The sequence below is a fragment of the Dysidea avara genome, chromosome 15 (assembly GCF_963678975.1).
Source record: "Dysidea avara chromosome 15, odDysAvar1.4, whole genome shotgun sequence".
Taxonomy (NCBI): domain Eukaryota; kingdom Metazoa; phylum Porifera; class Demospongiae; order Dictyoceratida; family Dysideidae; genus Dysidea; species Dysidea avara.
The window spans coordinates 8,590,858-8,604,279 of NC_089286.1; the positions used below are offsets into that span (position 1 = coordinate 8,590,858).

A 13,422-nucleotide genomic window follows, 5' to 3' on the forward strand; every position below is an offset into this window, starting at 1 on the left:
GATGTTTAAGCTTCAATAGTCTTGAATTCTTTAGCTGGTTGCTGTATTAGAGTATTTCATTTCAATGTGACTGTTTTATTAGAGTAAATAATATTCAGTGACTAGAGTTTCTGACTGCCCTATTAGAGTATCTTGATCTTTTTTAACAATCTGCAGATTATCCGACTGTTAAAGCTTCATAATCACCTTAAAATGCTAGCATAATTCCTGATTCCCATGCACATGTACACATACCGATTATTCCTGAAAGTATGCCAGCATAATCACCACATTCCTAATTACTGTGAAAAATGTGCATAGCACAGATAACTATACTATAGTGGTTGTTGATGAAAAACATGCTTTAAATGTATCAGTGATCCTTTTCCTGGGGAATGAAGGTAAGTTTCATGCTACTATAAACTGTTATGCTGTACAACATGTTGTCACTCACTACTTTTGTGCTGCCTATAAATGGTGTGTTCTGCTGTAAATTTATAAGAATCTAAATTTCAAATTGAGTTCCCTTGGAAACCCCCTCCTTTCTATGCTCCTGATATACGTTTTTCAGCAATGACTATGCACTTTTAGTTATGCTACTAGCAATCAGTGGTTATCTGATAACTTTTGCAGTCGAGCATGCTACTAAGGGCAACTTTTAAAAGGGATTTTACTCTAAAGAATGGTAATTGTATATAGCTTCAGTCTAGTATTCAAATAATCAAGGGAGATTAAGGTTTTACAAAAAAATTAGCTAATAAACTCTAATAAAGCGTTCACATACCCTGGAGTTCTCTAGGATAAAAGTTGTCTTACTGATTCATATCAAACAACTGTACAGCTCATAACTTTACCATTGGAAACAGTGACAAATACTTTGTTACTATTATTACTGTACATCAATAAATTGTTTTCAGGAAAGAACTTCAGAAAATAGATGCAACTAAATTATTAGCACCAAATTTATAAAAAGGCATTACAAAGTTACATATATCATGTCCTTAATTACAACTGCTTATATATTAGTACAAATCAAGACACACGGTAGTGTGTCGTGCGGCCCAAGAAGCCGGCGCGTAACACCCGTGAGTATATTGACAGGAAGAAAGAAAACGCAATTTTCGCACCTCCGTAGCTCTGTGCTTCCTTGATGAAACAAGACGATTTTTGCTGTGGACATGCCCCCCAACTGCAGCACTCTACATTCCAAATTTGAGCGAAATCGCTTCGCGCGTTCCCGAGATATGCGACTTCAAAAATTGGCTGAGTTTCTTCGTTTTTTTTTTCTTCTTCTTCTTCTTATTTTTCTTTTTCTTGTCGCACACTTACAAAAACTGCTATAAAACTCGAACGCGTTATCCGATTGCCTTGAAATTTGGCACACAGAAGGGGGGTATAAAGGCGCATCTCGGTACCAACTTTGGCTGGAATACCATAAACAGACAAAGAGTTATGAGCGATTATGCACGAAAAATAACACCAATATGTTGTCACGCCTACAGGGTAAACCGCGTATGGGAAGAAGCTGAAAATCGGTGGGTGAATAGGTTAACTATTGAACCTCAAACCTTTTGTGGTTTGAAAGAAATCGAGCTAAAAACCAGGAAGATACAGCGAAAAAATCAACAGTGTGTAACAATTACGCAATCGAGATTAGCTAATTTTTAATATTTTTATTTTATTATTATTATTATTATTATGCTTGCCACGCCTACCAGGTAAACCGCTTGGGGTAATGCTTTCAAAATCGCTGTACAGATGGAGTTATCATCTTAGAAAGGCTCTTCAATGGTGTAGAAGAATCAGACTTAAATCCACGGAGTTATAACACGAAATCCAACTTGGTGTAGCAAGTGCGAGATCGAGATACTCTAATAGAGCAGTCATCCTAATAGAGCAGTCACCCTGAACAGAATTAAAGAGATCAGTTAGAAATAAGTAACCTGTATAGAGATCAGCTACAAACAAATCACCCTGTAGAGAGTTCAGCTACAAACAATTCACCCTGTTAAAACATCAGTTAGAAGAAGATTTCTTGTAGAGAGTTCAAATACAAACAAATCACCCTGTTGAAAGATCAGCTAGAAGATGTCACCTTGTAGATAGTTCAGTTACAAAGAAACCACCATGTAGAGAATTCAGCTACAAACTAGTGACCCTGTAGATACATCAGCTAGAAGAAGTTACCTTGTAGAGAGTTCAGCTACAAAGAAACCATTCTGTAAAGAGCTCAGCTGCAAACAAATCACCTATACAGAATTCAGCTACAAACAAATCACCCTGTAGAGAGATCAGCTAGAAGAAGTTACCTTGTAGATAGTTCAGCTACAAACAAATCATCCTGTAGAGAGATCAGCTAGAAGAAGTTACCTTGTAGATAGTTCAGCTACAAACAATTCACCCTGTACAGAGCTCAGTTAAAAGAGGTTTCCTTGTAAAAAGTTCAGCTACAAACAAATCACCCTGTAGAGAGATAAGTAAGAAGAAGTTACCTTGTAGATCGTTCTGCTACAAACAATTCACCCTGTAAAGAGATCAGCTAGAAGAAGTTACCTTGTAGAGAGTTCAGCTACAAAGAAACCATCATGTAGAGAATTCAGCCGCAAACAAATCATGTATAGAGAGTTCAGCTACAAACAAATCTCCCTGTAGAGAGATCAGCTAGAAGAAGTTTCCTTGTAGAGAGTTCTGCTACAAACAAATCACCCTGTAGAAAGATCAGCTAGAAGAAATCACCTTGTAGAGAGTTCAGCTTCAAAGAAACAATCATGTGAGAGTTCAGGTACAAACAAATTGTCCTGTAGAGAGATCAGCTAGAAGAAGTTACCTTGTAGAGAGTTCAGCTACAAAGAAACCATCATGTAGATAGTTCAGGTACAAACAAATCACCCTGTAGAAAGATCGGCTATAGAAGAAATCACCTTGTAGAGAGTTCAGCTACAAAGAATCTATCGTGTAGAGAGTTTAACTACAAACAAATCACCCTGTAGAAAGATCAGCTATAGAAGAAATCACCTTGTAGAGAGTTCAGCTACAAAGAAACCATCATGTAGAGAGTTCAGCTACAAACAAATCGGCCTGTAGAGAGATCAGCTAGAAGAAATTACCTTGTAGAGAGTTCAGCTACAAAGAAACAATCATGTAGAGAGTTCAGCTGCAAACAAATCACCTGTAGAGAGTTCAGCTAGAAACAAGTCACCCTGTAGAGAGATCAGCTAGAAACAAGTCACCTTGTAGAGAGTTCAGCTAGAAGAAGTAACATTGTAGAGCTACAAAGAAGCTACCATGTAGAGTTCAGCTGCAAACAAATCACCCTGTAGAGAACTCAGCTACAAACAAATCGCCCTGTAGAAAGATTAGCTAGAAGAAGTTACTTTATAGGGAGTTCAGCTATGAACAGATCACCCTGTAGAGAGTTCAGCTACAAACAAATCACCCTGTAGAGAGTTAAGTTACAAAGAAACCACCATGTAGAGAGTTCAGCTGCAAAAAAAATCAATCACTCTGTAGAGAGTTCAGCTAGAAGAAGTCACCTTGTAGAGAGTTAAGCTGCAAATAAATCACCCTGTAGAGAATTCAGCTACAAACAAATCACCCTGTAGAAAGATCAGCTAGAAGAAGTTACCTTGTAGAGAGTTCAGCTACAAAGAAACCACCATGTAGAGAGTTCAGCTGCAAACAAATCACCTGTAGAGAATTCAGCTAGAAACAAGTCACCCTGTAGAGAGATCAGCTAGAAACAAGTCACCCTGTAGAGAGTTCAGCTAGAAGAAGTCACATTGTAGAGAGTTCAGCTACAAAGAAACTACCACGTAGAGAATCCAGCTGCAAACAAATCATCCTGTAGAGAGTTCAGCTAGAAGAAGTCACCTTTTAGAGAGTTCAGCTACAAAGCAACCACCATGTAAAGAGTTCAGCTGCAAAAAACTCAATCACCTTGTAGAAAGATCGGCTAGAAGAAGTTACCTTGTAGAGAGTTCAGCTACAAAGAAACCACCATGTAGAGAGTTCAGCTGCAAACAAATCACCTGTAGAGAGTTCAGCTAGAAACAAGTCACCCTGTAGAGAGTTCAGCTAGAAGAAGTCACATTGTAGAGAGTTCAGCTACAATGAAACTCCCATGTAGAGAGTTCAGCTGCAAACAAATCACCCTGTAGAGAACTCAGCTACAAACAAATATGCAGTGAAAAAGATCAGCTAGAAGAAGTTACCTTGTAGAGAGTTCAGCTACAACGAAACCACCATGTAGAGAGTTCAGCTACAAACAAATCACCTGTAGAGAGTTCAGCTAGAAACAAGTCACCCTGTAGAGAGATCAGCTAGAAACAAGTCACCTTGTAGAGAGTTCAGCTAGAAGAAGTCACATTGTAGAGAGTTCAGCTACAAAGAAACCACCATTTAGAGAGTTCAGCTGCAAACAAATCACCCAGTAGAAAGTTCAGCTATGAACAGATCACCCTGTTGAGAGTTCAGTTAGAAACAAGGAATCCTGTAGAGAAATCACCTAGAAGTATCACCTTGTAGAGTTCAGCTACAAACAAATCACCTGTAGAGAGTTCAGCTACAAACAAATCACCCTGTAGAGAGATCAGCTAGAAGAAGTTACCTTGTAGGGATTTCAGCTACAAACAAATCACCCTGTAGAGAGTTCAGCTACAAAGAAACTATTCTGTAAAGAGCTCAGCTGCAAACAAATCACTTGTACAGAATTCAGCTACAAACAAATCGCCCTGTAGAGAGATCAGCTAGAAGAAATTACCTTGTAGATAGTTCAGCTACAAACAAATCACCCTGTAGAAAGATCAGTTAGAAGAACTTACCTTGGAGAAAGTTCAGCTACAAAGAAACCATTTTGTAAAGAGCTCAGCTGCAAACAAATCACCTGTACAGAATTCAACTACGAACAAATCACCCTGTAGAGATCAGCTATAAGAAGTTACCTTGTAGATAGTTCAGCTACAAACAAATCTCCCTGTAGAGAGATCAGCTAGAAGAAATTACCTTGTAGAGAGTTCAGCTACAAAGAAACCACCATGTAGAGAGTTCAGCTGCAAAGAAATCACCCTGTAGAAAATTCTGCCAGAAACAAATTGCCCTGTAGAAAGATCAGTTAGAAGAAGTTACCTTTTAGAGAGTTCAGCTACAAAGAAACCATTCTGTAAAGAGCTCAGCTGCAAACAAATCACCTATACAAAATTCAGCTACAAACACATCACCTGTAGAGAGATCAGCTAGAAGAAGTTACCTTGTAGATCGTTCAGCTACAAACAATTCACCCTGTAGAGAGAGCAATTAGAAGAAGTCACCTTGTAGAGTGTTCAGTTACAAAGAAACCACCATGGAGATTTCTGTAATCAATATATGTGACCGGATTTGCGAAAAGGGGTCTTCCACACACATCCAATTCCGTAAATGTTGGAGACCATAACTCAGTGTTCAAGTAACATAATTATTAACCTGAACATTTCACCATGTATTCAGCTATAGTGGTGCTCACCACTGCCCAAATATCAAGGCAATAGCTCTTTCCAATCTGAAGTTATCAATTGTCAAAGTTGGCAAATTGGACCCCTTTTCGCAAATCCGGTCACATATGTATTATACAGTATATATAATTTGTACATTTACTGATAAAATATTTAAAGTACATCTACTTCATCTTTTCTTCTTCCTGTAGTAAAGAAAAAAACATAGGTTAAAAAAGTCCCAAAGCTGGCCATAGGCCGGCTTTGGGGTATACAAATACAAAAAGAAATGAAATCTAATCCAAAACAGCCAAGCTGTAAAAAAAGTGTGCGGCCCTCAGAAAGGCTATGGTGAAAAAAGATGTGAAATCCAAGGTGGCGGCCAAGAAATGGCTGTGATGGTAGGTTAGTGGTAAAAATTTTAATAACGACAATTCAGGTGAATTTTTGTGAAGCGGCACAAAAATTCACCTGAATTGTCATTATTAAAATTTTTACCACTAACCTACCATCACAGCCATTTCTTGGCCGCCACCTTGGATTTCACATCTTTTTTCACCATAGCCTTTCTGAGGGCCGCACACTTTTTTTACAGCTTGGCTGTTTTGGATTAGATTATAATTTACATGAAAGAAGATGCTATCATCTTTGAGATACTGGCATGTAGCAGTGGTCTTGTACAGAACTTCATTGGCAATAAACTGAGTACTATACCACTTGGGCATGCATCTCTCTTGGGTAGTGATTCTATTGTGACCAATGTCTATGTACTTTCCAACTCCTAGATGATGCTCACTGTTACTGACCTGATTCAACAACCTCACCTCACAATGCTCCTTTAACTGACTATCATACGGACCCTCCACGAGGAACAGACAGGCTGACAGGTGAGTATTGTTTTTGAAATGAACACACAAGCGCAACTTGTACCCCTTGTAATGAGTGTAGAATGAGTCACTGTACCAGTTAATATTATTTCTCTTTTTATTGGTATACTCCATCATCTTCACAAGTACTGGAACAGTTTGATCTGATGACTTCCCTACTTTGGAATTAATAAGTTTGCGCCAGGTTCCATCTGGATCAATTATCATTTGTTCAAAAGTATTTATTTTATTCTCAGTTTGCAGTTGAGATATAGTGTTATTATTAGAAGACTTTTTAGGACAGATTACAGGGAACTTGGGACAAAATTTGTCATGTTCACCCTCAATAAACTGCTGTTCTCCAACAAGGTGGCAATATTGACATTTTACTTCACGACGTGGACATTCATACTCAACATGATGAGTTAGATTTTGGGATGTATCCTGACACTTTGAACACACGCCTGTAATGAATGGATCAATTATATCCTTGAGACAGTCCTTACAGATGATATGACCACAACTACTTTCTTTTACAGTAGTCAGTCTATCAAAGGCACATCGGTCACAGATGTCAAAATCCATAGCCATTCCACATAAATTCGCAGCTGGGTACTTGAGTTTTTCTGTCACTGATTTTTTGCATTTATTAGCAATTTGAGCATCAAGATCAGAATGGCCCTCTTCAGTTGTTACAGCTGTTGTTACCACATTGTCAAGTTTATCAAAGCAGAATTGTGGAAGAAGGATTGAACCTAATCTGGAAATATAATACAACAAATGCTGAGCTAGTAACGAGCAATGATCATTCCTTATTTGTGAAACTTCAAGAAGAAGTCCGGCATTAAGGAATTTCAGCTGGTGTTTAGCCAGTTCAAAACCAGCTCTGCTATCACCACAGTTCTTTATCAATGATGCTTGTAAAGTTAGAGCATTGATATCAGGTAAATTATCAATATTCTCCTTCTGCTCTTCGTGAACTTCTCCTGTAAATGTGGTCTGAACAACAAAAAACACATTCTAAACAGTAAAAGCTGATGATCAAAGTTCACACACTAGTGTTTGCATGAATGAATTTTTTATACTAATGATATACGCACCATTCCCAATACTCACTAATCAACTGTAAATCCATAAGCTATCCAGCATATGTGTGTGGGAGAACAAAATTAATTTAATGTTTAAGGTTACGGGATACCCGCTACTTACCGAATATAACAATAACACGATGGAAAATATTTTTTACGTAATTTGTGCGCAAATCTATATTTAGAGACACCACGTTGGCACTGTTTCAGTTCGAGGGTTCTGAAGAAGTTGATATTGTACAAGTAATAGTAATAAATAAAGTGATAACAAATAGATATTCTACGTGAATTAGTATGATTACAAGATTATATACTATTATGAATTAGTTTGCAGTGGAATACCGGCACACAAAGCCAACTTTCTATCCCAATCTACGGCTACGCAACGAATCTACGCCGGCAACACGGGAGTCGACCAACAGTTAAGAAGAGATACCCTCAACCATGCCCATCCAGTTGTCTTCGTCGTCTATCCATTCCTTGGGCTCCCGTATTGGCTGGCAAGAAAGGGTCAGTTCAGGCAGAATGGCACAGAAGTAAAATCGCTTCAACTTCGGAATAACTTTGGAGCAGAACCCTTCGTCGTACTGGATCCTCTCACAGTGGCTGTCCTTGGCTCGAATGAAAATGTCACACCATTTCCTGCCCGTACAAAACATGGCGAACTGGATCTGGAAGTGATACTCGTGGCTGCGTTTCAGTGATAATGAGCCGTCGGCCTTCTCCAAACAGTTACAACGTTTGCAGTCTAACGCTTCTTGCAAGAGCAAATCCTTATAACTAAGGGATTTTTAAACTCAACCAAGCCTTCTGGTGGTGAGGCGGATGGATCCTTGACCCATGCGTCTGGTGTTGCAGCTAGCCATGAGTGAGTAGCTGATATGACTAAACCACAATTGCGGTTGATTGTAGCCCCAGCAGATCCACTTTGTTTCAGCCATTCCAAGTACTTGATAGAGCTGACTCTTTCCTGTGCTAAACCATACCGGGTGGCTGTGTTCCCCTTGAAGTTGCTGTAAAGCAGTCGCTGGACAAGTGGAGCAGAAGCAGTAGTTGATCTGCGTTGGTCAATATTCTTAACGTTTGAAGAGGTGATGCGTAGCCTCCTTTCAGCTTTCCAAATTGCCCTTGCAGTGTCATCATCTCCCTGTTGTGAGGTAAGCAGTTCAACTCTCTTCATGGCATTGGTGTCAATGAGTATCTTGCTTCTGTAGAATGCCAATGACAGTTCCTGCAATCGGGAGCATGGGAGGTGGCTGGGAACATCATCCACTTCAGTTTCACCATCATGTCTAGATGGTAAAGGATGGTATAAAAGGATTTGTGTAATATTTATGAAAAGTATAGAGAAAATGGATACTACAGGGTGGACATATTTTTGAAGGACAACTTCTATGCTATAAAGTGGGTGGTGTGTACAGTGTGTAAGCTTCTACACAATTTACAGCATGTCAGTTGGCAAATTTCATTGTGATTCTAATGCTATTCTGTATAATTTTTAGGGCTCAAACGAATTTTCGAATACCATTTCTGGTATTCGAATATTCGTTTCAAAGGAAATATATAACATCAGTGGTAGAGTACATGGAAATTCTTGATCCTACATAAGCAAATCTATGACATAAGTGATCGAATCATGTTGATTCTGAATTATATTAAAGAGACATCTTGTGTAACCGTAGGATTATTGCATATCAATGCTAAAAAAGAATATTCGAATATTCGGTAGTTGTGAATAAAGAATATTCGAATAGTAAAAGCCACTATTTGTTTGAGCCCTAATAATTTTAGTCACTATGCAGCAGAACCTCTATTTAATGGACACTTTGGGACCAACTGAAATTTTACTGCTATAAGGAGGTTGTTCTCTGTCCTCTTGATAAATTAAACATACAGTGTCCTCTACAGGGAGTATCCTTTAAGAGTGATTCTGCTGTAATGCAACCAAAATTGCTTGCTGGTATGAAACTTAGGTAAAATGTGTGTTCCCTTTAACTGGTATGCATATTCTGCAATAACTAAACTTTTGTATTACCTGGAGTATGCTCTTCGTGAGCTTATACTGTTATCAACAGATGCTGTACAGTATTTTGCCCGTTTCCTCCTTTCTTTAGACTCATCAGTAGCCTTCCGCTTCCTATCCTTCTCACAGCATTGTACAGCATTCTGTCCAGAAGCCACAGAGACATCAGGTGGAGCGCCAATAGCCTTCTCCCATGCCAGTGGTCCCCAAGATGGTCCCAAGTTACAGCATAGTCCAGCTCCAGCACAACGGCCTTGCCAGGAGCCGCTCTGGACTCTATTGATTTGCTTCCCACCGTCAAACTTCGACCTGATATGCATCCAGCTTTCTGCCAGGTTGGTCGTAAAATTACCTGTAGTGTGTGCATACTGAATATTAATTCTCACAACTCATTTTAGCTTACCAATTAGCTGTGGAGCCTTGCTCACCAGTCTACTAACAGCTAACTGGATATCGCATATCATTCCCATGTCAATGTTTTGCAGATCTTCTTCTGGGATGTCTCTCACTTCGTCCAGACACTCATCACTTGTGGCATATATCCAGTGCTGTGCCTGTTCAGTCATCAGATCATCAAGGTCATCTGGACATTCATCAGGTGGATGGAGGCCAGAAGATGATGCTGAAGCTGACAATGTGGTAGGAAGCAAATCAAGTTGTGGAGTATTAGTACTGCTGTCTGATGGTGCTGGGCTAGTGGATGTAGTGGGCATATTAATAGCTGGAGTAGGGGTTGATATTGTGGGCGTGTTAACAGCTACAATCGGGGGTGATACTGATGCAGCGGAAGTTGATGGTGAGTTGTAGGTGTTTGTGTTCTTATGCTTTTGTGCTGTTTTACAGAAATCTATGCTGCAGTTGGTGTGGCACCCAAAGCAGTGGAGAGGTCCATTAATGGGGTCTTGTTGCAGCTTGATAATGGCAGTTGTCCTGTCTGGCTCTTTGCTCCTCATCACGATTGCACAGCGAGCTGCTCTGGTGAGTCGTTTCCGCATTGCCTCCGTTAACTTTCCTCTACCTTTGTAACTAGGATTGTTGGAAACTAAATTCTCCAGTTGTGTGCGAAAGCACTTGACTGAGTGATTTGCACATTCCACTTTCTCAATGGCGAAACCCCAGGGAACTGCAGAAACCAGAGTTGACCAAACAGAGCTGTCACCATCACCTATGAACTTGCTGTACTTCACCCCATGTTGCTGTACACTTCTGAAAGCCTTCAGCAATGATGCTTGATTCCATGGCAGATGAAGAGCCATCCCAATTCTTGTAACAAGAATGTAGTGGAGGATCATCGGTATGACTACATATTGAGCAGTATTTGTTCCGGACACCCATGAACAATATCTTCTGTGTCTCTAATCCAATGATGACTCCCACCCCACTTTTCGCATTGTAAGAATGTTTATGGGCATGTTTACTCCACCCCCCATCTAAGATGACTGTGATGGCTGGGTCACCCAGACAAGTGCGATTCTTGGAAATTGCTATCTGCCGCTCTTCCTGGCCTGCCTGTCTCATGGAATCTTCAAGAAGAGTTGACCACCACTCTCCGATGCGTTTCTCAGCAGCAATAAAGGATCACTTTGTCATGGTTGGGACTCCAAGAGTTGCCATAGACTCCTGTAATGGGGCATGACCACCACCCGTTGACATCTGGCCCCATACTGCAGCTAAATTACTCTCCCAGTACTGACCACCGGTTGGTCCACTGACTCTAACAGATGTGGAGAAAGAGAACTCGGTATGGCAACCAGCACAACGGGTGGTAAGAATTGATGCTAGTCTTTGTCTGCGTTCTTCCCTTACAGATATTATGTGGTCCTGCGGAGACTTCTGTTCACAGGGTGAGCAAGTTGCTACATGGTGAGCTACAATCTGTAAATGTTCCTGTAGCTGTTGTAGTTTAATTATTCTACTATCATTAACTGTCTCTGCTGTGCTGTTAACTGTTGTGTTATCTTCTTTTCTAGCAGATACTCTCCTCTTACGATATATGCCATGGGAAATGTGTCTGTCAAGTTTGTTCATTTTGTTAGCCGTTGTTCCTTTTGTTAGCCGTTGTTCCTTTTGTTAGCCGTTGTTCACACTACAACTGTAATTTAGATTTTTCATTTTAAAAATGTACGTATGTATAATAATAATATTACCTTCAAACACACTACAAGATGTAGACAAACTTTCGCGTAACGAAAATTGCAACACCAACATGTGTAGAGGCAGCTGGCTGCGTTATTAGTATAGTATCTATGCTTAGATATACCATAGATACACCGCGAAACTCTTAAACGCATGCAGTGTTGCCATGCTGTGAATAAAGTTCATAGATTTATGAACTTTTTGTCTTGTTTGTGAACCTGAAATAATCTATGAACTTTTGGCTGGTTTGTGAACCTGAAATAATCTATGAACTTTTTTATGAACCTGGAGTAATCTGAACTTTTGGCAATTTTAGGTGGTAACCTTTTTTTACTGACCCAGAGATCCACCTATTTATAATGTGTAGGCTAGTTTTCGGAAAGTGACTATGGATTTATGAACTTTTTATGAACAAATTTATTTTTTCACATGAACATTTGGAGCAAATCATCTGGCAACACTGAACGCATGCATGTTATCAGTCCTAATTTACATTAAGGTGGCTTGTGTGCTCGCTAACCAAAATTCTAGACATTTGCCACTCTCTGCTTAGTAAAGTAGACACCAACGGGTTAACAGATAAATTTAGCAGTGCAATACGGAGAGTTTTGTTTCGAAAAGGATACATGGACCCGATTGCGGGGCAAAATTTTCGACAATTGTCGATTGAAAACATCGTAGTGATCATGAATTTTGCCGTCAGTTTGCATTCCTTGACGCGACTACTTCCTTACTTTCTGGAGACCTAAATACTATGAAATACAATGATATTATGTAAAAAGTACGTTTAAAATAAGTGCATAAGATACAGCATTTGGCGCGCTGATTGTCGCACTTTCAAGGTTAATAGTGCAGTGTCTTCTAGAGTATCCTCCGTCACCGTCGTTCCTGTAAAAGACAATTATATATGTGATATGTTGACACTATAATTTATATTCAACATGCGTAAATGGATGATTTTTTGGCTTCAACCGTAGTAGTAGTAGTATCCGGTATCCCGTAACCTTAAAAGTTGAATTTCACATGCAAATGCTAACATTCTATCTTGACATTTGTTTTACTGATAAACAAGATAGTGGTAAACTGTATGTACATGTGCTGGATCCTCATTCCAAACCACCATTATTACTAAAGTTATAAATAGACTAAAGTATTATTAGGCCAGGCCAAGTTGATTGACAGTTTATCGTCCAGGATATTTGAAAAAGTCATGCGGGCGGGAGGTCATTTTTCATATTTCATAATCTTTTTAACATGGAAAAACATTTAAAAAGTAGCTTCACACAGTTGCTAGCTACTTTAAAAATGATTGCAGAGCTTATTTGATTACGTCACTGTTAATACTTAGCTATTCATTTATGCAATCTCTCTTTAGAAATCCATTTATTGAAGGCACTAACGAGTCCGGGCTGGGAATAATCGTCACGTTTGTTGCCACACCATGTTTTAATATACAAAAGCGAGTTCAGAAGCGTAAGTAATGATTATCACCTGAGAAATAATGAATTATGAAATTATTGCTCTATTCCTAAAAACCCATGCGGGCGGTGACGATAAACTGTGAATTAATTTGGCCTGGCCTTATGTGTACAGTATGGTACTTATCATACAGTATGATAGCACTGTATAGTAGGGACCACAAAGGAGTAGGCGTGGCCCACAAAATAACATCACCCAAAAACCAGCCGCAATTTTCCCAGACGATGATGAGGCAGTATTGGTTAGATAAAACTAAGCCCAAACAAGCTTTCAAATTGACCCAAAATGCTTTCAGCAAGTTGCTACAGAATTTAATTTTTTTTATTCAACGGAATGTTTTACTGACTGAGTGACTGAGTGATACTGTACCCTGACTGATGCCTTCA

General features: G+C 39.4%; 2 protein-coding genes across 16 annotated transcripts in view; one reads left to right on the top strand and one right to left on the bottom strand.

Annotated features, from left to right (window-relative positions):
• Nucleotides 1–352: 352 nt before the first annotated feature.
• LOC136245251 (uncharacterized) overlaps nt 353–13,422 on the bottom strand; it is a 33,517-nt gene continuing 20,447 nt past the window's right edge. Inside the window, exons 5-6 of the mRNA XM_066036741.1 lie at nt 6,029–7,309; nt 353–367 (exon numbers count right to left, since the gene is read on the bottom strand). Of these exons, the coding sequence (XP_065892813.1) occupies nt 353–367; nt 6,029–7,309 (1,296 nt within the window). The remainder of the gene's footprint in view (nt 368–6,028; nt 7,310–13,422) is intronic.
• Nucleotides 7,550–11,579, top strand: LOC136245372 (uncharacterized). Of its 15 annotated transcripts, none has more exons than XM_066036870.1 (9): nt 7,561–8,555; nt 8,613–8,848; nt 9,190–9,258; nt 9,307–9,358; nt 9,513–9,756; nt 9,820–10,217; nt 10,265–10,399; nt 10,452–11,284; nt 11,392–11,579. In XM_066036870.1, the coding sequence occupies exons 4-8, from the start codon at nt 9,337–9,339 to the stop codon at nt 10,502–10,504; spliced, it is 852 nt and encodes a 283-aa protein (XP_065892942.1). In that variant the 5' UTR covers nt 7,561–8,555; nt 8,613–8,848; nt 9,190–9,258; nt 9,307–9,336; the 3' UTR covers nt 10,505–11,284; nt 11,392–11,579. The 15 variants fall into 15 exon arrangements, with proteins under 15 accessions (XP_065892934.1, XP_065892932.1, XP_065892931.1 ...); XM_066036871.1 differs by having other exon boundaries at nt 8,613–8,802; XM_066036862.1 differs by having other exon boundaries at nt 7,550–7,641; nt 7,726–8,555; nt 9,190–9,756.